Source organism: Diabrotica undecimpunctata, chromosome 9 (assembly GCF_040954645.1).
Source record: "Diabrotica undecimpunctata isolate CICGRU chromosome 9, icDiaUnde3, whole genome shotgun sequence".
Lineage (NCBI taxonomy): Eukaryota > Metazoa > Arthropoda > Insecta > Coleoptera > Chrysomelidae > Diabrotica > Diabrotica undecimpunctata.
In genome coordinates this window covers 82,949,337-82,972,734 of record NC_092811.1, presented here as the reverse complement: position 1 = coordinate 82,972,734, position 23,398 = coordinate 82,949,337, and the positions used below count along the sequence as shown (strand labels likewise).

General features: G+C 34.2%; 1 protein-coding gene across 3 annotated transcripts in view; it reads right to left on the bottom strand.

The window, feature by feature from the left end:
* LOC140450190 (1-phosphatidylinositol 4,5-bisphosphate phosphodiesterase gamma-1-like) overlaps positions 1 to 23,398 on the bottom strand; it is a 196,276-nt gene that overhangs the window by 149,185 nt on the left and 23,693 nt on the right. For all 3 annotated transcript variants that reach the window (XR_011951982.1, XM_072543651.1, XM_072543649.1), the window contains exons 3-7: positions 22,228 to 22,366; positions 18,452 to 18,605; positions 17,274 to 17,590; positions 12,338 to 12,617; positions 1,225 to 1,675 (exon numbers count right to left, since the gene is read on the bottom strand). Coding sequence is in view for 2 of the 3 variants with exons in the window: in XM_072543651.1 (XP_072399752.1) it covers positions 1,225 to 1,675; positions 12,338 to 12,617; positions 17,274 to 17,590; positions 18,452 to 18,605; positions 22,228 to 22,366 (1,341 nt within the window). In the remaining variant the exon portion in view is untranslated. The remainder of the gene's footprint in view (positions 1 to 1,224; positions 1,676 to 12,337; positions 12,618 to 17,273; positions 17,591 to 18,451; positions 18,606 to 22,227; positions 22,367 to 23,398) is intronic.

Below are 23,398 nucleotides of genomic sequence, written 5' to 3'. Positions count from 1 at the left end.
ATTAAAAAGCAGCAAAGTGAAAACTTTATAAAACAATACTACGCCTAGTGCTCACTTACGGATTGGAAACATGGGCAATGACGATGCGAGATGAAGAGTTACTACGAATCTTTTAAAGTGAAGTATTGAGTACCATATAGAGAGGAGTAAACGAACAGGGTGTATGGAAACGCCGATATAATTCCGAACTCCATAGACCTTTTATGATGCAGATATCGTGAAAACCAACAAAATAAACCGTCTAAGATGGGTGGGCCACGTTATGTGAATGGATGAAAGTGATTCTCCTGCCAAAATAACTATGATAAATAGACTGACCGGAAGAACAAGGGAGCAACCAAAACGCAGATATCTTGTCGTTGTGCAGACAAATTTAAAAAAGATTGAAGTGAGGGAATGTAGAAAGCAGGCACTGGATAGGGAAATATTGAAGAATATTTTGAAGTAGGCCAAGGCTCAAGCCAAAATACCTATAATTTCGATTGTTTCTCTCAAACTTAATTTTATATAGACTCGAATATGTGCCGAAGTACACACAGAGGTATTTTACCTAAAAAACTGGCCAAAAATGGAAATTTCAAATACTAGCATTTCGGGCCCATTCTTGTCCCTAATCCAAGTAGTTGTAAGTAACGTCGTGTCGCGCCATCCTCTCAAATAGCCTTAGCAAACAAATTTTACAAAACACACTTTGTAACATGTTTTAGCTGCGTTTAGTAGTGAGGTTTTACTAGACTTTTTTGTAAGATTTAAAATTTTTTTATTTTTATAATTCGTGATTTTTGTGAAAGGGGCAATTATGGATATGACAGAGGAAGATAAGTACACAATATTGAACCATTTTTTAAAATATTACCCTTCTATATCTTCAATCTTGATGGAAGATTCAGATGGATATCACATATTAAAAGAAAAGACAAGAGTTTGGAATCAGATATAAAAAAATGTATTAGTTGCTTGGACGTAACTCCAGAGTATTAGCTGAGCATTGCTAACATGATTCATGCCTAAAGACACATTTGAAAATAGAAAACATGATCATCTATGTCTGATTTTCCATTTTAACAAAAATTATTGAATAAACTCTCGGTAATACATTATCAGCTCTATATATTCAACATACAAATTACAGAATAATTCTAATGCTGGTTTTAATGCAGAAAGTGTTTGTTTAATTTGAACTATGATGGTAAATACATCAATAATAAGCATAATAATACGTACCTAAGTGGGAATAAGCTCTCAATAACTGTTCGGCTTCTTCTCTACCTTTAGGTAACCTCCCATGAAACCATTTTTCACTAAAATGCAGTTCTTCATTAGGAACATTTTTTGGCCCTTGAAACGATCCACTATCTTCTTCGTCTTCGGACTTTTCAGATTCTTGATTCAACTTATAACTATCAAAATAGAAAAGTTTACTTTGGGTCAAAACGAAAAAATGTGGATTCCACTCCTTATCTACGCAGTCTTTTAGGTACATAATTCCGTTTTTGCACGAGTTTCGAAGGTCCATGTCGGTGGCATCGTTCCTAACTAAAAAGGAACTTTCGTCTTGACCTTCTGGAAGTTTTTTGTGTTTTAAAATGATTTTTTTGCGAAGGGCATAGGGTGAAGGAAGCTTGGTTTCTCCACTTTCGACTGGCTGGGTTAAGAGCATGTCACCGAAAACTTCCTAAAATGGTTTTTGTATAGATTAGTATTATCGTAGTAAGTTTTATACAGTGTACATAGTATACACGAGTCAATAAAATAAAAAACATTCATCAAAATGCTGCAAATCATTCACGTTTACTCAATTAATAATTACAACAAAAACCATCTAGACGGTGATAAAATAAATGTTAAATGTTATATTTCATGTCAACTTAGAATATATACAAGTAATTGCATGATCTATCGTATTAGGAGACTTTAACGCAAAAATTGGGGAAGGAGCCGTAGATCACGTAGTTGGAAAATATGGCCTTGGTCAGAGAAACAACAGAGGGGACAGACTGATACAGTACTGCCAAGACAAAGATCTAGTCATAACGAATACTTGGTATAAGTTACCACCCAGGAGGCTTTACACATGGAAGTCGCCTTTAGACGGACATCAGGGAATTATAAGGAACCAAATAGATTATGTGAAAATAAATAGAAGGTACAGGAATGCTATTACTAAGGTATCTGCATTACCTGGAGCAGACATAGGATCCGACCACAATCCCTTAGTAGCAAATATTAAACAGTAAACATTAAAGTATCAGTAAACATTAGAAAACTCAAAAACAAAGAAACAAGTGAAGCGTACACAGAGGAAATAAACAATAGGTTCTCTAATATGGCAACTGAGGATGATGTTGAAAAGTCATGGACCACCATAAAATAATCATTTGGTGAGGTGAACAACACTTTTCTACTCGAGAGTAAAACAACTACCAAGAATGAGTGGATGACAGAAGAAATATTAGAGATGATGGAACAACGCAGACAGTGTAAGATTAGACAGGACCAAGTAGGGTACCAAAATATACACAGTCAAATTCGTAAAGAAATTATAGCGGCGAAGGAGATCTGGGTAACTACACTTTGCACCGAGGCTGAAAACCTATATAAACTCGGCGACAGCTTCAATCTTCACAAGAAAATTAAGGAAAATGCTGGTATCTTCAAGAAAAAACAAGTCACTGGTATACATAATGACCAAAATGAACTAATAACGGACCCTAGCGATATACTTAATACTTGGAAATTGTACACAGCCAATTTGTTCAATGATGACAGAACACAAAAACAACCACAACAGGGAGACCATTTGTATGGCCCACGTATTTTGAAAGCTGAAATTGTACACGCTATCAAACTATTAAAAAGTAACAAAACCCCACGACCAGATGATATGTACGCAGAAACAATCAAGTTACTTAATGACGAAAACCTAGACATCATTGTCAAACACTTTAACGACATTTACGATACGGGCCAGATTCCAAAAGATTGGCTTCGCTCTACATTTATCGCCCTACCAAAAACACCACGTGCGAACTTCTGCAAGGACCACCGACTAATAAGCCTAACAAGTCATTTTTTAAAACTTTTCCTGAGAATACTGCACACTAGATTGTTTAAGAAATCTGAAGAGGTCAGTGGATGGAGTCAGTTTAGTTTCAAAAATGGACTTGGCACGAGAGAAGCGATCTTTAGTATGCAAACATTAATACAGAATTGTTTAGATCAAAGAAAGTATGTTTTTGTCTGTTTCATCGAAGACCTCCAAGAGTTGGGATTGGACGACAAGGATATAAGAATTATCGCCAATCTGTATTGGAACCAGACAGCAACAGTACGTTTTCAAAATTTCAACGAAACAGAAGATTTCTCCATTAAAAAAGGAGTAAGGCAAGGTTGTATACTGTCTCCAATGCTGTTCAATTTATACGTAGAAAAAGCCTTCGCAGAAGCAGTGGCTGACTCTAATAAGGGTATTAAAGTTAACGGCATATTTATTAATAACATCAGGTATGCCGATGATACAGCCATAGTGGCAGATAACATCGAAGATCTTCAATGCCTTTTAAATGATCTAACTCTTGCAAGTAAAGCTCGGGGTTTGAAAATAAATATTAAGACATAAACAATGATTATAAGTAGAAATGATTACCCCAACGCAAAGATATATGTCTCTAGAGAAGAAATCGAACAGGTCAGACAATTTAAATACTTGGGTTGTTTGCTGAACGAGGGTTGGGACCCCGAGAATGAAATAAAGGGCAGAGTTGAACAAGCCAGAAATGCTTTTTTGAGGCTTCGTAAGTTTCTGACTGGTCGCAAATTGGACTTCAACCTCCGATACAAGATGATTAAGTGTTACGTGTGGCCTGTTCTCTTGTACGGAATGGAAGCATGGACGTTAAAGGCCAGTTCCATTAACAAACTTGAAGTGTTTGAAATGTGGTGCCTGCGTCGAATGCTTAGAATATCATGGACGGACAGGGTCAGAAATGAGGAAGTACTCAGAAGAGCGGGCTTACAGGATAGGGAACTTTTTAGTTATGTAAAAAGTAAGAAGACTGCATACTTGGGACACATATTACGAGGAGAAAGATATACTTTTTAGCAACTGACACTCGAAGGGAAGATAGAGGGTAGGAGAGGTCTGGGACGTAAAAAAATGTCATGGCTGCGCAATATTCGACAATGGACAGGAATCCACAGCTCTGAAATGCTTCGCAATGCTGCTAAAAACAGAATTATTTAATCCTGACTATTTAACATCTCACCTGACAAGACGATGTACGGTGGACGCCTACACAGAAATGCACGGCACCTTAAGAAGAAGAAGCATGATCTATACTTGATGGACTGTTGCTTGGAAAAGTAATCTACTGGTAGTGCGCATTCCACTCATTCTATAGCCTCGACGTTTTTCTTCTACATCGATCACGATAGAACCTACAACACATTTTCCATAGCGTTCGTGCTGGAAAAACCGTTTATAATAAAAAGGTCCCGAGAAATGATCAAACCATTCAGTTGTTACTTAGGTATGAGCAATAGCGACACCCAAAACTCCGAGTATGTTTTTGTGTTTTAACTATGTCTTATAAATAACTAGCTTTGACTCAGCGGTTATCCAATAGGATGCAGTGAACTTTTCCAATCATACAGTAGTTATACTAGAACTAGAACACTAATAAATAGAACAAGAACATATTTTGAGGATCTTAAATCAAATTGATGTGTATGGGTGTGTAAGGAGGTCGCGAAGAGCAATATTATGACACCGTATCCTGTTGGTACCACTTAGCCTGTCCTACTCAATCTTTATCTTCACCTCCAAGTTGGTACATACCGGCAATCTGAGCAACTTCACTGAAAATGGGTAATAAAAGAAGAGAAATGAGATAAAGCAAGAGAAAAGAGAAGAAACACGAAGATAAATGCAAGAACTGGAAACTCACAACAGACCAGAGACGAGAAAATTTTAGCAGAACCTAAATAAAATGCGAAAAGATTTTATACCTAGACTAGTTAGGTGTAGAATTAAAGACAGAACAATAATAAATGTCAAAGAAGAAATACTGAAGGAATGGGGAGAAAATTTCAAATGACGATTAAACAAGGTCAATAAAGAAATGATAGAAATTCATTCTTAAGATATTAACGACCACAGGGAAGAAGTCCCCACAATCTTGAAGATTAGGTATGCAATCAACAAACTCAAAAATGGAAAATCATTAATTTAATATTAAGAAGTTAATTAAACAAAGTGGTGAAAGCCTAACAGAGCTCTGAAACTGTTTTCTTGTGTCATATCTAAGTTAAATATTATGTTTATATTAGATTAAGCCACAAATAATTGCAATGCAAATTAACATTTTAACTAATGCTTGGAGTTTCGATTTCCACTCCGGAAATCCTTTTCAAAAAAATATTGAAAACGAAATTTTTTTTTTGTGAAACCGATTTCCGCAGTGGAAATAGAAACGTCAAACATAACTTAAAAATGTAATTTTCATTACAATTAATTGTGGCTTAAAGCAGTATTTGGCATACAAATGAAATCCTTTTGCCCAACATTTAATTCTCTTATTACTTTCTATTAATGAACTAATACTTCTTCCATCTTCGCAGTTTGGCTTCGAGTTTTTAGCAAAACAATTAATGCAGTTAAAAGCTCACAGGCGTAGAAAGGTCTTGGAAATAAGAGGGGCGCTGTTTGCGACTCAAACACTTATTCAAAATGCCTCGATCGCCAAAAAAATATATATATTTGTTTCATCGACTACCAGAAGGTTTTTCATACAGTCCAGCATGAAAAATTGTTGTATGAACTACAGAAAATTAAAAAAATGACTACAAAAGATCTCCGTATAATTCAAAACCTGTATTGGAACCAAGAAGCAACCTTAAAATATTTCAACTACACTACTACAATAGTATAAAAATAAACGGTGAATATATTAACAATATCAGGTATGCAGACGTTACCGTTCTAATAGCAGAAAACATGGAAGACAAATTTAACCTGCTACGATTAATAATTGAAGGGAAGATAAAGGGCCGAAGAGGAGTAGGCAAAAGAGCAATGTCTTGGCTTCGCAATATCAGAACTTGGACGGGCATGAACGTTCAACAATTTTTAAGCAAACCTCCAATAATGGAGTGCACCAGAAGAAAAAGATGTTTCTCTTACATAATCTTTCTGAGTACGCTTTAATGTCTATTACAAGACCCTTGACATTTTTTGAACTATGGACTATGAAACCTGTTCCGAATATATGTTCACTCGGGTAGCAGCTGTAGTAGAATTTATATTCAATATGTTCATACCCGTCCATCTATTCTCCTTCAGAGCTATTATATTAATCTTATATTGTCGTAAAATTCTCTGAAGTATTTGGAACGCTTAGACTCTGTACAATTTACGGATATTTCAAGTATGTAATTTTAATTTTATCCCTAATATCGCCTGATTGTCATCGTAGGTTCTGTTCGGTTAAATTCTTTGAATTTTAGTTACGTTTAATTTTTTACAGGATAGGGTTAGAACCACATCTAACCCCTAACCTTGAGGACCATGGATACCTTTGTTAAGGATACCTTAGCTAAGGGGTTCTATTTAAAACGCTGGAAACTCGACTCGAATTGTGCTACTCTAAGTCCATTTTGACTGGTTTCAGTTTGTAAACCATGTTTACCAAATATGTTTACAAAGGTTCCCAAAAATTGCCTAATGTTATAACAGCATCGTGTCTTTATATTTTATCACTTACTTACTGTAGATCTTTATAGAACCTTATTAACTCTTCTTCCTAACATCCTCCGTGGGTGCATATACATTGACCATTATATCATCGCCTTATGCAATTTACCTTTGAGTCTTATGATCCAAATTCTGATATTGGTGTAAACGCGATAATAGATTTTCTCAGTTTTTTAGTTACAGTCCTCTACACTTCTTTCACCTTGTCAGGTTTCGTTTCCGGAATAGTGTAGTGAGAACTTATTTAATTTCTCCGTGACTTTTCCATCTGATTTCCTACATTGCCAATATTGCAACTACGTATTTTCCAAGTTATTCTGCTAAACTAATCATAAATTCTGCATGTGAGGGAGTTCGCACTATCCAGGTTCCAAATTTTAATTTTATGATCATTTCCATTTTTCTTAGCTGAATTCCTAGTTGTTAAATCCGTCATGTTGTCTCATTAGCAATTATAGTTGCAACAATTGAGTTACAAGGAAGAACTGTTAGCCCTTCGCTCAACCCCCTATTCATCGGAGTACCAAAACTCCCTGCTTCGTCAGCCCTGACTTCACCTTCCACTGGGGTTGATTACAGGGGTTGATTCAGTGAAGTTGCTCAGATTGCCGGTGTGTACAAACTTGGAGGTGAAGATAAAGATTGAGTAGGACAGGCTAAGTGGTGCCAACGGGATGAGGTGTCATAATATTGCGCTTCGCGACCTCCTTACACACACATACACACCAATTTGATTTAAGATCCTCAAAATATGTTCTTGTTCTATTTATTAGTGTTCTAGTTCTAGTATAACTCCTGTATGATTGGCAAAGTTCACTGTATCCTATTGGATAACTGCTGAGTCAAAGCTAGTTATTTATAAGACATGGTTAAAACACAAAAACATACTCGGAGTTTTGGGTGTAGCTATTGCTCATACCTGAGTAACAACTGAATGGTTTGATCATTTCTCAGGACCTTTTTATTATAAACGGTTTTGTCAGCATGAACGCTATGGAAAATGTGTTGTAGGTTCTATCGTGATCGATGTAGAAGAAAAACGTCGAGGCCATAGATCATGATTTTAAAATGTGTAAGTTTAGAAAATTTATTTGTAATAAACGTAAAAAAGTAGGGCATATTGCGGCAGCATGTAAAGTTAGGGAAAACAATTTTATAGAATACATAGAAACTGATAATGTAGATGCTGAGGACAATACCTCAGAAATAGATGGTATGGTGAGGATGCTGCAGGTGGATGTTTATAATGTTGAGGCTTATATTAAACCAATGTCAATAACCGTTTTAATAAATCAGCAACCTATTGTTTTGGAAATAGATACAGGAGCTGGTGTTTCTTACATTCCTTTTAGTATGTATAATCAACGTTTTTCGATGGTAGAGTTAAAACCAAGTTTGATTAAATTAACCTTTCCGTGCCCGTGCGGGGTATTTTAGGTACCCCAGATGCGGTTTTGTTATTATAACTTTTTAAAATATTTTTATTTTTTTTTGTTTCTCCAGGTAATCTTAGAAAATAAATTACTAAATCCTTTTTTTATAAAAATATTAGATTAAATTTCAATTTTCTACTAAAATTGAAATTAATTACTTACTACGCACGGCCTGCTATATATTGAAATCATATACGTATATTCCTGTCGTCGGCCAGCTAAACACATAAACAATATTCTATTTTTAGATTACTGTTAGTCTTTACTTTGCTTTGCTTCACGTATGTGTGTATTTCGGAGAAAATGGCGCGACGTAAATATTATACTGAAGAGGAATTACGTAGAATTTTAGAAGAAAGTGATAATAGTGACGATGAATGCGAGCTTAGTGATAGTGAATCAGAAAGTACGGACAATGTCGAAGAACAAGAAATAGTTCTAGATGAAATTAAAGCCCTTGAAAACGAAAGCGAAAAATCTACTTTTGAGCCAGTTGCCGAAATAGTAAAATTAAAATCTGGATATGAATGGAAAACACAACCACCTGCACCTATAAGACGCAGGGCTTATAATATAGTAAATTGTCGTGAAGATTTACAAAATAATAGGTGAGTATACATTTTGAAAATAAACAAACGTTTTGATAAATTCGCAATTTGTTTTAGTATGGCTCTTACTTCAATAAAAGAAGCATTCCAATGCTATATAAATGAGAATATGCTAGCTAAAATAAACACGCACATAAATCGACACGGAGAAGTTATACTGAAAAATTTAATGAATATCATGCTAATCAAATGGTTTGAAAAAATATTAAAATTACTGAATTATACGCTTTTATTGCAGTACTTATAGCCAGTGGAAGGAATCACGGAAGAAAACTTCATTTGGCGGAAATGTGGGCCGAAAATGAACTATTCAAACAACCATTTTTTACTGCTGTAATGTCTCGAAATAGATTCAAGATGATCTACAGACACATAAGATTTGATGACCCCTCCACAAGAACAAATAGAATAATAGAAACAAAAGATAATATAAGAAAATGTCCATTTATAGTTTATATAAAAAGTAAACCTGGTCGATATGGAATAAAAATTTGGGTTTGTTCGGACTCTGATACTGCTTATATTTTGAACAGTGAGATATACACTGGAATGATAGAAAAACAACGAGAAGTGAATCAAGGTTTTGGGGTAGTATTAGATATGGTCAGACCCTATTTTAGATCGGCGCGTGGAGTTACTACAGACAATTTTTTTACCTCGATTCCCCTAGCCGAATTGCTAAGACATCAACTTACAATTACGGGAACTCTAAGGGCTAACAAAAAAGAGATTCCTGCCGAATTTGTTGAATGATCTCACATTCGTGTCCTATGTACCTACAAAAAAGAAAGCAGTTATTCTTTTATCGACACAGTTTCACAGCAACGAAATATCCTCTTAGGGTTAGAAAAAGGTTAAAGTATTTTGATAGACCAGTGGTAATACCAAAAGGTAAAATTGAGGTACAAACTAAAATAGGTAATAGAGTTGAAAATGTTTCATTCACAATAGTGGAGGGAGCTACTAAGGCACTGTTAGGCAGGGATATCTTTATAAAATTTAATTTATCCATAGGGGAAACAAAAGTCTATATTGGAAATCATGAATTAGGTTTTAGTAATTGTACCCAGATTAATGCAATAAGTATAAATGAAATTGACTTTAAATCACAATTAAATGTTTTATTAAGAAAAAATATGAGAAAATTTTTAATGATGAATTAGGTAAGTAGGTATATAGGTGAGCAAGTTCATTTAGAGATGGATAAAGATGTTAGGCCAATTTTTCAAAAACCACATCAAATTCCTTTTGCATTTAGAGAGAAAGTAAAGGCAGAATTGCTTAAATTAGAGAAAGAAGAGGTAATAGAGAAAGTAGAAAATGCTTTATGGGGTACACCATTGGTACCTGTGCTCAAACCTAATGGTAAGGAAGTAAGAATATGTGCTAATTATAAGGTAACAATAAACAAATATTTAAAAGATTCAAATTATCCAGTATCTTTAATAGAAGATATTTTTGCTGCTTTGAAAGGTGGGGAAAAGTTTACTATATGGGGGCAGATAGGGTGAATCCATTATATAAACTTCTAGAAAATAGCAAATATTTATGGACAGATAATTGTCTAAATTCATTTGATGCTATTAAGAAGGAGATAACTTCGAGTCATGTGTTAATGCTTTTTGATCAAAATAAACTTATTAGACTAGTTTGTGATAGTTCAGAATCCGGGTTAGGTGCAGCATTGGCAGAGAGAAATTATGCAATGGCCCATAACGAAGCCTTAGCAATTGTTTGGACAGTGCATAAGCTTTATCATTACTTAGCAGGTAGAAAGTTTAAAATCTTGAGTGATCAAAAACCCCTGCAGGCACTTTTTGGTGAGTTTAAAAGTCTCCCCAAAATGGTCTCAGCAAGGTTACAGCATTGGTCTTTCTTTCTGTCAGGATTTGATTATGTTTTTAAATTTATTAAAGGAGCTGGCAATGTGCAGGCAGATGCTTTGAGTCGACTTCCTCTAGAGAAAACAGTAAGTGAAAAAGAGGAAGGTGTTGATTATCTACATTTTATAAAAGGGTTGGCTCCAATCGATACCCTCAAGATAAGGGTAAAAACCAGGACAGATCCAGTGTTACCTTGTTTGTTTAACTATATTAGATATGGATTCCCGGAGAGAGTAGATGAAATAATGAAACCGTTTTTAAATAGAAAAGAAGAACTATCTGTGGAGAAGGGGGTGATTGTTTGGGGATTTCGAGTAGTAGTGCCAACAAAGTTACGAAAACAATTGGAGTTGCACAATACACATGAAGGAATTTCCAATATGAAAGCAAATGCACGAGCTTATTACAGACATCGAATCTTATGTAAAATTTAGAGATTGTTTTGCTCGGTTTGGTTTACCTAAAGTAGTTGTTACAGATAATCGCCCTCAATTTTCATCAGGTGAATTTTCACAGTTTTTACATAATAATGGTATTAAACAGTCTACATCACCACCATATCATCCAGCAACAGATGGGTTTGCAGAGAATTTTGTTAAGACAGTAAGTTATTGTTGGATTATATAAATTTAGTACACTGTACTATATAGGTGCATCACCCTCCAGTCTTGTAACCCGATTAGATGGACATGTATTATGGACATGTAGAGAGAATCAGAGTTCTAAATTAATTGATAATAAATTAAATAGTAATAGACGAATTGAAACTTTTCAAGTGGGGGATAAAGTCCTTTGTAGAGATTATCGTTATCCTAATCGTAAAACATGGGCAAAATAGATGAATTTTTAGGTGACAGGATATATTTGTGTAAGTTAACACAGCAGGGTTTAATTTGGAAAAGACATTTAGACCAGATTTTGCCACCTTTAGACCAGATTTTGCGAGATAAAGGATCTGATTCTAACTACGATAGTCTTAATGAAACCATTCTAACTGATATAACTAATAATAATACAATTAGTACCAGTGTTGGACACCTCTCAGCTGTAAGAGAAGGGGAACTGTTAAAACAAAGTGATATTGATACGAGAGATTTTGAAGAGGCTGGTAATGAAGTAGCAAGTGAAGCAGTGGTTAGTGAGGTTATTGAGAAACCAGAGACCAAAGAAAGTGTGACAGCAGTTCCAAGTAGACCAAAAAGAAATGTATAACCACCTGTGCGTTTAAACTTATAGTGGGGAGGTATTGTAGTATATTATAATAGGTACAGACAAAAAAAGAAGAAAGCCAAGGAACATATTATTATGTTATGCCAATTGTCAATGTAAAAAGGGTTATAATTATTATTCCCCTCTAAGTTAAAAATACACGTTGTATAAAGCTGTAAAACGATGTTTAATCATTTATATTCTTCCTCCACATTACATTACTAATAATGTTTTGTCTGTCACTACTGATCGTTGAAGTCAGTTTTTTGGTAACAGACAAGTGCCGTCACAGTATCTTTACGTCATGTTGGAGTAATAGTGGATCCGTTATACGTCTAATTAACTTACACAGCTAAATTGAATTATTTGAATGGACTTTTTTTGTAAATATTACATTAGGTTGTGTACACACTGTATAACAAATCCAGTAATATTATATTCACATTAATTTACCTGCATTGCTGACGCCATCTTCTTTTGTTGCGGTAACGTACAATTGTCTTCAATAGATAGTATAACAGGATACTCCGATGTAGCGAAGGCATGTTCTTTGATTGTCTTAATAACATCCATGAACTTAATTTTAGTCGTCAGCGTATGACCGTGATAAATGAATGGATAGCCATCAGGACCATCCCAACAATCCAGTTCAATACACCTACAACCCATTCTTAAACATCTAACATAAGCTTCAACTGAAGATTCACTAGAAAACTGGTCACCCGTTAAATACCTAAAAAGTTAGAAACATGTTCGTTGAATACAATCCATTTTAAGACAAGGGTATTATATTATATATCTCATATACTAGTTCCCCTTCTACAATTAATAAATGTCCTGTTACATTATTAGCCGAGTTTTATTAACTTTTTTTATATTAAGATCAAATTAATTAAGTTCAACAAAGGTGCAAAAAGGAGCTAATTCACGTGGCAATAAAGTAATTATTTGCTGAATGGATTGCACTCATTATTGAAGGACTTTGTAATAATGTAAAATAAACAAATTAACGCGCAATCTAACCGTTTTCCACAACAAATCACATACTTACAACATTAAAAAAAAAAAAAAAGAAACTCTAGTGATGTGTCAATTCCAAATTTACTTCCTAATTTAGTTTAATAGTTGAATTATAAGTTTATTCAAATGTTTTTAATATTGTTACGAAGCTCAGTCATTAAATTGATAAAAACAAAACAAATCATTTAGTTAGTAGTTTTGACCGGCTTGAGAGTTGTTGTAGTGTTACCAATCCCTAAAAAATATCCTTAAGATCAAGATTAATTTTTTTTCGTCAACTTTTAGAATATTTTAATGGTTATTCTGCTATTCGGGACTGAAACGAATCCAAATAAACCAGATATAATTAAAATCAGTATAGCCGTTGAGTATAAATGGTGTAACTAATATTTATTCCTCGGTAGCTGCTGCTGGTTGTCCTCTTTCTTGTGTATTGGGAGTATTAGTGCTAAAAGATAATGTTCACAGTTCTTCTGATATATTAGAGCACACATTAAGTACCAGATCAACAAACCATCGAGATTTGAAGACGGCTATATAATGACCTATAAGATCTGTTTTAAGTATAATTGTCAGTGAAGATCTAAGTTTGATGTCTGTACAGCATTTTTGTATGGTGAGTTACAAGAAAAGATGTACATGGAACGACCAGAGGGTTTCACAGGTGAAAGCGATGTTTTTATTTATAGGAGAATCTCGAGAGGAGAGTATGATTCATACGGACCAAAGCAAGCGTTGAGGTGCTGGACAATAAAAATACGAGACTTCATGGTAGTCCTTGGTTTTAGACACAGCGATGTAGATATATATATACAAAAACTCAAGTTGACATAATCGTTATAGAAGAGTTTAAGTTCAGTATTGAAATTTCGTGTTACAGTATGGGTCTAACAAATATTGAACAAGAATGAGTTAAGGCATTAAAATACATTCTATGTTCTTTAGAGGTTTTATTGTGGTCTATATATAGTAACCTATTTTCTAAAGCTCTGGAGAGATTAGGAAATGCTGAAAGGTCTTAATCTCGATGAAGGAAAAATCCGAATCTGCACCTTCACGTGGTAGAAGGTGGGCAACAATAATGTTGATGACTAACGCAGATAGGGACCGAGTGATTGCCGGTATAAGAAATCCCCTGAGAATTCGACTCCAAATGCGGAAGAACCAATAAATTGGTCAACGGCAGAAGAATTCAGAAGGCAAGGGGAAACCACTGCATTAAAGGTTCAACAGAACATCCCTAGTCATTCACCATGGCAAATACGCAAAACAGTCAAACCGTCACTGATCATGGAATCCGGAAAACAAGATCCGACAGGGAAGAAAAAGATCATGTAAAAGACGAGGCCTTCTAGGTCGACAGCAAGCAAAATCCTCGTTTAGATAATAAAATTCCACGTCTAAGAATACAGAAATGTAGACCAATAAGACTTGCAACATGGAATATAAGAAGCTTGTACCAGCCAGGAAAATTAGACAATTTAATACAAGAAATGACCAGAATGGAAATAAATATACTGGGCATAAGTGAAGTACAATGGCCAAACACCGGCAAACTTATAACCAAAAACGGAATGATGTATTATGCTGAAAACAACGATCCGGCTCATCGCCATGGAGTCGCAATCTTGTTAAGACACAGCAACTAATAAATCAGTTATAAGCTTCACTCCCTTCACTCACGGAGAGTGATAATGGTTCAGCTGAAGACAAACATACAAGTTAACTTAATTCAAGTATACGCACCAACAGCGGATAAGGATGAAGAGGAGATAGAACATTTTTACATGGAGTTTTAAGATCTATTACGACACAATTTTAAGATCTATTAAAAAAGAAGACATTACAATAGTAGTGGAAGACTTTAATGCTAAAGTCGGGAGAGGAAAAGTTGACGAATATGTTGGGGAATTTGGACTAGGTGGCAGAAACGAAAGAGGGGATAGACTTGTGGATTTTTGTCAAAATGAACATTTTGCAATAATGAACACAATGTTCCAATTACCATGTTATACACTTGGAGATCTCCTAGACAACAAAGACCGCATTGTCAGAAATCAAATATACTATATATTAGTAAAAAATAGATACAAAAACTCAATTAAAGCAGTAAAAGCATACCCCGGAGCAGATGTCAACTCAGACCATAACCCGCTGATAGCTAGAATGCACGTGAAACTCAAAAAGATTGTAATACCTAAAAATAATCTAGAAACGAGAGAGGCTCTTTTCTCTTTTAACGTTCTCGCGCAAAAACGACTAGATATGAACCAGGATCTGTATGTCTGCTGTATAGATTATCAAAAGGCTTTTGATAGAATACGACATCAGAAACTCGTAAAACTGTTAAAAGAAAAGAATGTGGATAGTCGAGATATACGGGTTATTGTCAATCTGTACTGGAATCAAAAAGGAAAGGTTAGAATCGAAAATATCGATACAGAAACTATGGAAATCAAAAGAGGTGTTAGACAGGGTTGCGTGCTATCCCCATTGTTATTCAATCTGTCCTGCGATACTGTTTTTAAGGAAGCAATATCAGAGGAACAACAGGGTATATCAATAAACGGAAAAATCTTGAACAACATAAGATTCGCAGACGACACCGCTGTTTTTGCAGAAAGTCTAGAAGCACTGCAACGCTAAGTAAACAGATAATATCAGGTCGGTATAAAATATGGACTACAAACGAACCTTAAGAAAACCAAGTGCATAATTATTTCTAAGTAACATACAGTAGGAAGGCTAGATATCGAGGGAAAACAAGTAGAAAGAGTGAATAACGACAAATATCTGGGAACCTGGGTAAATGAAAACAATGACCAAGGTAGAGAAATAAGGACATGCATTGAAATTGCAAGACAAGCATTTATAAAAATAAAAACAATATTTGTTAATCTAGACCTTCCTCTGGAGCTGAGGATAAGAGCCTTAAGATGCCAAGTGTTCTCGACTTTTTTGTATGGAATGGAAAGCTGGACAACGAAAAGTGGATAACATAAAGAAGTTCCAATCATTTGGGACGTGGTGCTATAGAAGGATTTTGAAAATAACATGGACCCAACGAGTTACAAATGCAGAAGTGTTACGACGGCTACAAAAGGATTATCAAACATAAAGGACATCAAAACAAGAAAGCTGGAATATTTAAGCTCCATTATCAGAGGTGCGAAATATGAGATATTAAGGCTCATAATCTTCTTTAAGTGCCGTCTCCCGATCGGAGATTGGATATCATCATCACTATCTTTACTCTATCTACTGCTGCTCTGAAGAGTTCTATAGAACTGCATTTAAACCAGTCCCTTAAATTCTTCAACCATGACACTCTTCTTCTTCCTATACTCCTTCATCCTCTTAGCTTTCCCTGTATTATCAGCCTCAGCAGTTCATATCGCTGTCCCCTCATTACGTGTTCCAGATATTATATATACTATATATTAATTACTATTTAAATGGGAATAAGCCACAATTAAAGGTTATAATACGTTTATTGACGTTTCAATTTCCACTTCGGAAATCGTTCTCAAAATATAAACATTAGTAAATAAAAAAAAAAATTGTTTAATTTACTAATGTTTGTATTTTGAGAACGATTTCCGAAGTGGAAATTGAAACGTCAATAAACGTATTTTAACCTTTAATTGTGGCTTATTCCCATTTAAATAGTAATTAATTTAAAATGCCACAAGAAAATAGCTTCAGAACAATATACTATATATTATTATACTTTCTTATTTTTATTGTGTTTATTATTTCGCATTCTTTGCCCATTTCTCGCAATACTTCCGTGTTAGTTTTCTTCTGTGTCCACGCTATTCTAAGCATCCTCCTGTAACACCACATTTCGAAGAACTGTAACTTAAGGCTCATAATGCAAGGTAAAATAAGGGTAAAAGATCTATAGGAAGACGAAGAATTTCCTGGCTAAGAAACCTAAGAGAGTGGTATAGTTGCACCTCAGTAGATCTTTTCAGAGCAGCCGCCAATAAGGTACGGATAGCTGTGATGATAGACAACCTCCGATAGAAGAAATAACTACAAGAAGAAGAATATAGTAACCTGTTCAATATTTTTGAGTGCAAGATATTTTATTGCAATATTTAAGTCAAGTATTAGTTTTTTTTTGCAGAAAAAAATCTTCATAACCAGTACAAACTTTAAAAGAATTGTCCCTAAAGAGGCTTTTCAACTTAAAATTAATTTCTTAAAAAAGCATATACTTATTTATGATTGTATTTTTTGTATAACATCTTTAGCTATAATTTTTCCTTAAAAAAAAAATAGAAAAAATCATTTTCTTTAATTTTAAAGCCACGAAAATAATATTTAAGTTATATTAAGTAATTATTTATCTGTTAAAACTTACGTGTTATGAGAAGAAGATATCCAATAATGCGATAACGGTTGAGACATATCTTGATACACAGTATTTTTCTTGGGATCCCACAGATCATTTTGTTTGGAAAACAGAAAGTCTAGAAATTCGGGTATTGTTAAAAAAGGTTCTTGAACTTCCCGTTGCGGGTCTTTCAGAAAATCACATATAAACTGACTAACGGCTCTGTCGTCGTTGCCAAGAGATTCTTCTTGTTCGTTAACAAAAAAACTAACCATGTCTGGCAAGTTAACGGCCTTATAATTGGAAGAATATTCAGATAACTTATCAAACAATTCACTAGCCATCTGTAACAATAAAAAATACATACTTTAGTACAGTTATATACAACTAAGATTTCAAAGTTCCTTAACTCTGGAACGTTCTCTAATGGTATGGAAGGTTCTGTCCATACCATTTCATTATACACATTTTATAATACACTCCAAACTAGAATTAGTCATTAATGATTTTTAAATATAAAGACGAATAAAGACAAAGAAGATAAATAAAGACCTTTACATTAGCTTCATAGACTACAACAAAGCCTTCGATAGGGTTAAACATGATAAACCAAAGGATATTCTCAGAAATGAAAACATGCGCCAACGAGATATAATATTTATCAAATTTGAGTAAACGTCACTTCTATTATTTAACGTTTACAGCAGGCATAAAGGGAATGAGTTTCTAATTAAAAATATTAGGTATGCTGATGACACCGTAATAATAGCCAATAATTTACAAACTCTAGAGAGAATAATAAGTTAAATTTAAGGGACAGAGGAAAATATTAACTTTCCTTCAACACAAAAAACCACAGTCAGTATTATTTCTAGTCAGTATAATCAGTACATACTTCAATTATTTTTGTTTCCAAATATTCTCTACATAATCAACAGAAGGAAGCCATTTAAGTGAAAAGCAGAGTACAGTGCAGTGATTTGTGTAATAAATTGGTAGTGTTTAAAGAAAACGGTAGGTTTGTCATTTGTTTTAAATTTCGTAGTATTAATTTAGTGGAAAGAAAAATTGCTGACTGATCAATGTGAATCAGATTGTAATGGTCACAAACAACTTATTAGGTAGTATTAGTATTCACCAAGAAATAACCTACCATTTATCTCCATTCAACAAAGCAACCACATATTGTGTAATGTTATACTTACACTTTCTTCCAATATCATCTTTTGATACAAACTGGTAAAATCGTCAAATCCTATCTCGGCCTTTTTCCTAGTATCAAACTCATTGAAAATTTCTCTTAATTTGTTATTTGGTAATTTTTTAGGAAAAAACGATTTCAGATCTTTTAAGGTTATTCTAAAAATGGAAACATAAATACACTAGTGATAAATTCTTTAACAAATAATTAATGTGGTATTAGTACAATTTTATGGTTATATACAGAGTTTGAGAAAAAGTTAAATAAACCAAATACTGTAAAATACAACATGTTTAATTTTCAAGGTAAGGTCAGATCATTTATCTCTCTTCTACGGCACTACAGCCCAAAATGAGCCTTGGCCTCCTTTATTTTTTGCCTCCACCCTTGTCTGTCTGGGATCATTTATGTTCTATAATTTTATGCGTGGGAACAAATTTGAAAACATGAAAAAAACTTATCAGAAAATATAAAGCTGGATAACGAAGATAAGTTAGATTGTTTTTGGATTGGATGAAGTGGAAAACATTTACAGAGAAGTTTTCTTCTATAATTTGGACAATTCCATATTTTAGTGCAATTTGGGATAAAATTTTGGTGTCCATGTTCTTCAGATGAATATTTGTTTTTTATAACTCCATACGTTGGCGCTAACAGAAAAAATAACTCTTGGATTGGGATCAAACACAATTTTAGATTCTTTCTGTTGTAGAAAGGATTCATGTTTCTTTTCTAACAGTTGTTTCAGTGTGTATATGTGTCTATGCATGATCTTCCTGCCGTGAAACCTGCCTGGTCCTCCCCGAGTTTGCCTTTTATCGCTTGCTCTATCTTTTCTCGCAGTATATTCCCATATAATCTTCCTATTGATAATATTACGCTCATTACTCTGTAGTTTTCGCATCGTTTTCTATCTCCTTTCTTAAATATAGATGTCATATATGCCTCCGTCCAATCTTTTGGGAACTGTTCTCCATTTATGGCTTTCTGAAATATCCATTTTATCATCTGGTGTAATTTTTTTGAGCTGTCTTTATAAACTCTAGTGAGATGCCTCCAGGTCCCGGTGCTTTCTTATTTTTGATTCCTTTTATGTCCATTCTTATTTTCCTATCTGTTATTTCTATTTCTTGTTGTGGGAATCTGCTTCGTCTTCGCCTATTTGCTTTTCCAATGAATTGTGGTCTTTGTTCTGTTAACAGTTCCTTCTAATAGTCCTTCTACTCTTTGTCCTTTTTATTACCAATTTAATTTTTTCTTTTGTTTTGTTTCAAGTACCTCTCAGTACTTTCCATGAGTCCGAAGTTCTTGTACCTCCTACATATGTTTCAATATTTCAGCAGGTTGTTTCCCATTCTTCATTCTTTTGGTGTGTTATTTGTTTTTTCACTTGTCTTTCATCTTTTTCTCTATATTCTTTATAAACTTTATAAACTTTGCTTCTCTTTCCTTGGATCTTTCCCTGCATAATCAGTTGGAGCAAGGTGTAATATGTTCGAGATATTCCAATTTTCTTGTTTTAATTGTATTTAAAATTTCTATTTCTTTATTCATCCTTCTCAGAACCTCTTTGTTTGTGACGTGTTCTGTACACGATATTTTCAGAATTCTTCTATACACCCACAGCTCGAATGATTCCAGTTTTTTCAATGATGTCGCATTCAAGGACCAAGATTCCATTCCATTTCGCTTGTTTTATACTCGCCTTTATATGCTCGTATATTTCTTCGATGTTGCCGTATCTGAATTCTATTAATTTTTGGTCTAGACGTTGTATAGTTCTCTTATTGATTGTTCTTGGAGTAGTTATATATTGTATTGTTTTTATCTTACAGTGTTCAACGGTTCTTCTGTAGAGGATGTCTTGTTAGGTTTCCAATTAATTCCCATTTTTGCTGTCAGTAGTTTATAGTCAGTTACACATTCTGCTGCTCTTCTGACTCTCACATCTTTTATCTTTATTGTGGTATATTTGTATATTGTACATGTATATTTATGAATATTTTTATGTCTGAAGAATCCGTTGGTGATTTTTTGTATTTGATTTTGATTAGGTTGTTTAGATCGCATAATTCAATCAGACGTTCTCCGTTATCGTTTTGTTCATCCTCTCCAAATTTCCCCACTACTTTATCGTTTTATTTCCTTCCGGTTCTGCCGTTAAGGTCTCCTGTTATAATTATCGCCACGTTCTTCTTGGTTATTTCTATTTGGTGTTGAAGTTGTTCCGTGAAATTTTCTTTTTCTACTCTCGAGGAATCGTCTGTTGGTGCATATACTAAGAGTATCACTGTCTCTTTACCGTATATGTCTATATGCATTTTAATTATCTAATTAACAACTGAACAACAATGTTGAATTTATACCAAAAATTATATACTGCTGTGAAACAAACAAAGGCGATGCGTTCTGCCAAAATTTTACATGAATTTTACTCAAGAAATAAACACTCAAAAATTATTAACTTTTTCATGCATGTAGGTAAAAAAACTAGAATTTGTATTTTACATAAATGGCATGTGCGTGTAGGTAATTTAATTAATAATCGTAATAATCACATATGTATTGAACAATAATAATCAATTAATAATTTTTTGAGCATATACTGTTAACAATTGCTACTGGTAAATTTAATGAGTTTATGTGAATGGGCATCATTTATGCAGCAAAGTGCCATTACATCGGATTTATTAGAGATTAAATTCAACGATGTTTAAGCATTTTTTCGGTAGTTTCGGAAGTTTAATATTTTTGGTAGTATACACATAATTAGCATGGTAAGTTTATTTAGAATTTCTCGTTAGAAAAGTTAGGCATATTATCCAGATTTATTTTTCCTGCCAGGGAATGGGAATCCCCATAGGAAATGACGTACTGTTCTCCCTGAACTTTGCGGATGACCAAGTCGTCCTAGCTCAAGATTGTTATGATCTAGAATTTATGATAAAGCGTCTATACAGAGAATATGTAAAATGGGGGTTACAAGTCAGCGTGAAGAAAACAGAATATTTAGTTATCAATTCAGATGCAAGGTTTGAAGTGTTGATAGACGAGGACGTGGAAATCAGCAAGTGGAAAAATTTAAATATTTAGGTGCATTCATTGATAAGAACGGCTTGGGAGAAACCGAAATTAAACACCGAATTAATCAGGGACGTAAAATTGTAGGATGTCTGAACTCCTTATGGTGGGATCGCAACATTTCCAAAAGAAACTAAAAAGAATAGGGCAAACCTATTCTATAGAAAAATAGAACCAGTAAATCTTGTAAATCAATAAATTAGAAAAAAAAAAAGATTTTATATAAGCCACTTCTAAATATAATTTCTTATACTTATTTCTAAATATAAAAAATACACGGGGTAATCGATTTATATAATGGAATTCCAAATGATACCAGCCATGTTTGTGAAAAAAAATGGTGGTGACTTATTTTTGTAAATTTTTTGGACAGCGCAATAGTCAAAGGCTCGAAAATATATAACATACACAATTCAATTTCACATTACATGTATACCAAAGTACAACATTATAGTTTTAAGTAGGACCAGTAACCACGACTACACTGGTAAAGGTCCACGGTGGCAACTATACATAATGTTCCAATGATAAATATAATAAGCTCCTCATTGTCTCTAATTTATCTTCGCTTGGGATATACAGCTTTCTAGCAATTTTTAAACAGATTAATGTTAGTTTACATGTATGTTGATTAATTCTTACACGTTCGTCACGTTCATAAGTTGAATCATAAATGTATATAAATCTTTTGATACTTACGTTTCTCTCGGACTCTCCATACCATAAAACTCTCTTCGTAGCCAGCTTTGAATATGTAAAGGATAGGGTGCCTTTATAGTATCTTCAACTAAATATTTTAATCCTGTCAACCAAAGTGAACACTCTGCTTCAGAAAAAGCTAAAAAATAAATAAAAATTAATCAAAAAATTTACCTTTTCTGTATAATATAATCACAATTAATACATTAAGAGATCATCCAGAAGTACTAGAACAAAACTCTAATCAATATTATAGTGATACGTGAAAAACGATGACTTTTACAAGAATCTGGATATGACATCTGTGGTTAGAACCATCCAGAAGATATAATAAATTAACGAAGAACTTCATAATTTACATAGTAATATGAACAATACGAAGGTCTGTATAAATAAAAAAATCGCAACACATTTGCTTATGACAATCTTCTTCTTCTTCAGTGCCTTATCCGGTCCGGATGTTGGCGATCATGAAGGCTATCATGGTTTTGTTCACTGCTCTGCGAAACAGCTCCGCTGAGGTCATCCCAAACCATTGTCGGAGATTTTTCAACCACGAGATACGACGGCGTCCCGGTTCTCTTCTGCCAAATACTTTACCCTGCATAACAAGTTGAAGAATTCGATATTTTTCTTCGTTCCGCATCACGTGGCCGAGGTACTCAAGCTTGCGTTGTTTAATTAAATTAAGCACTTCTTTTTCTTTTGACATGCGCTGTAGGACCTCAACGTTGGTGACATGGTCCACATAAGATATTTTTAGTATCCTTCTGTATATCCACATCTCGAAGGCTTCGATTCGTTTTTCAGTGGCTTGCGTCAGTGTCCAGGCTTCAACTCCATACAGTAACACTGGAAGAACGTAGCACCTCACTATTCGCATCTTGGTTCCCAAACTGAGATCACTGCAGCACAGCAAGGATCTCAACTTAATAAATGTAGACCGTGCCATTTCAATTCTGGATCTAATCTCTTGAGCGTAGTCCCATTGTACGTTGAGGGTAGTTCCGAGGTAAGTGAATCTGTCGACTCTCTGGATCTCTTCGCTACCTGCCATTAGTGCCCCGGGATCTAAATTTGTACGGCTGACAACCATGAATTTAGTTTTCTTAATATTAAGGTTCAGTCCGTATGTTACGCTCACAGTTCGCACTCGGTCTAGTAAGGCCTG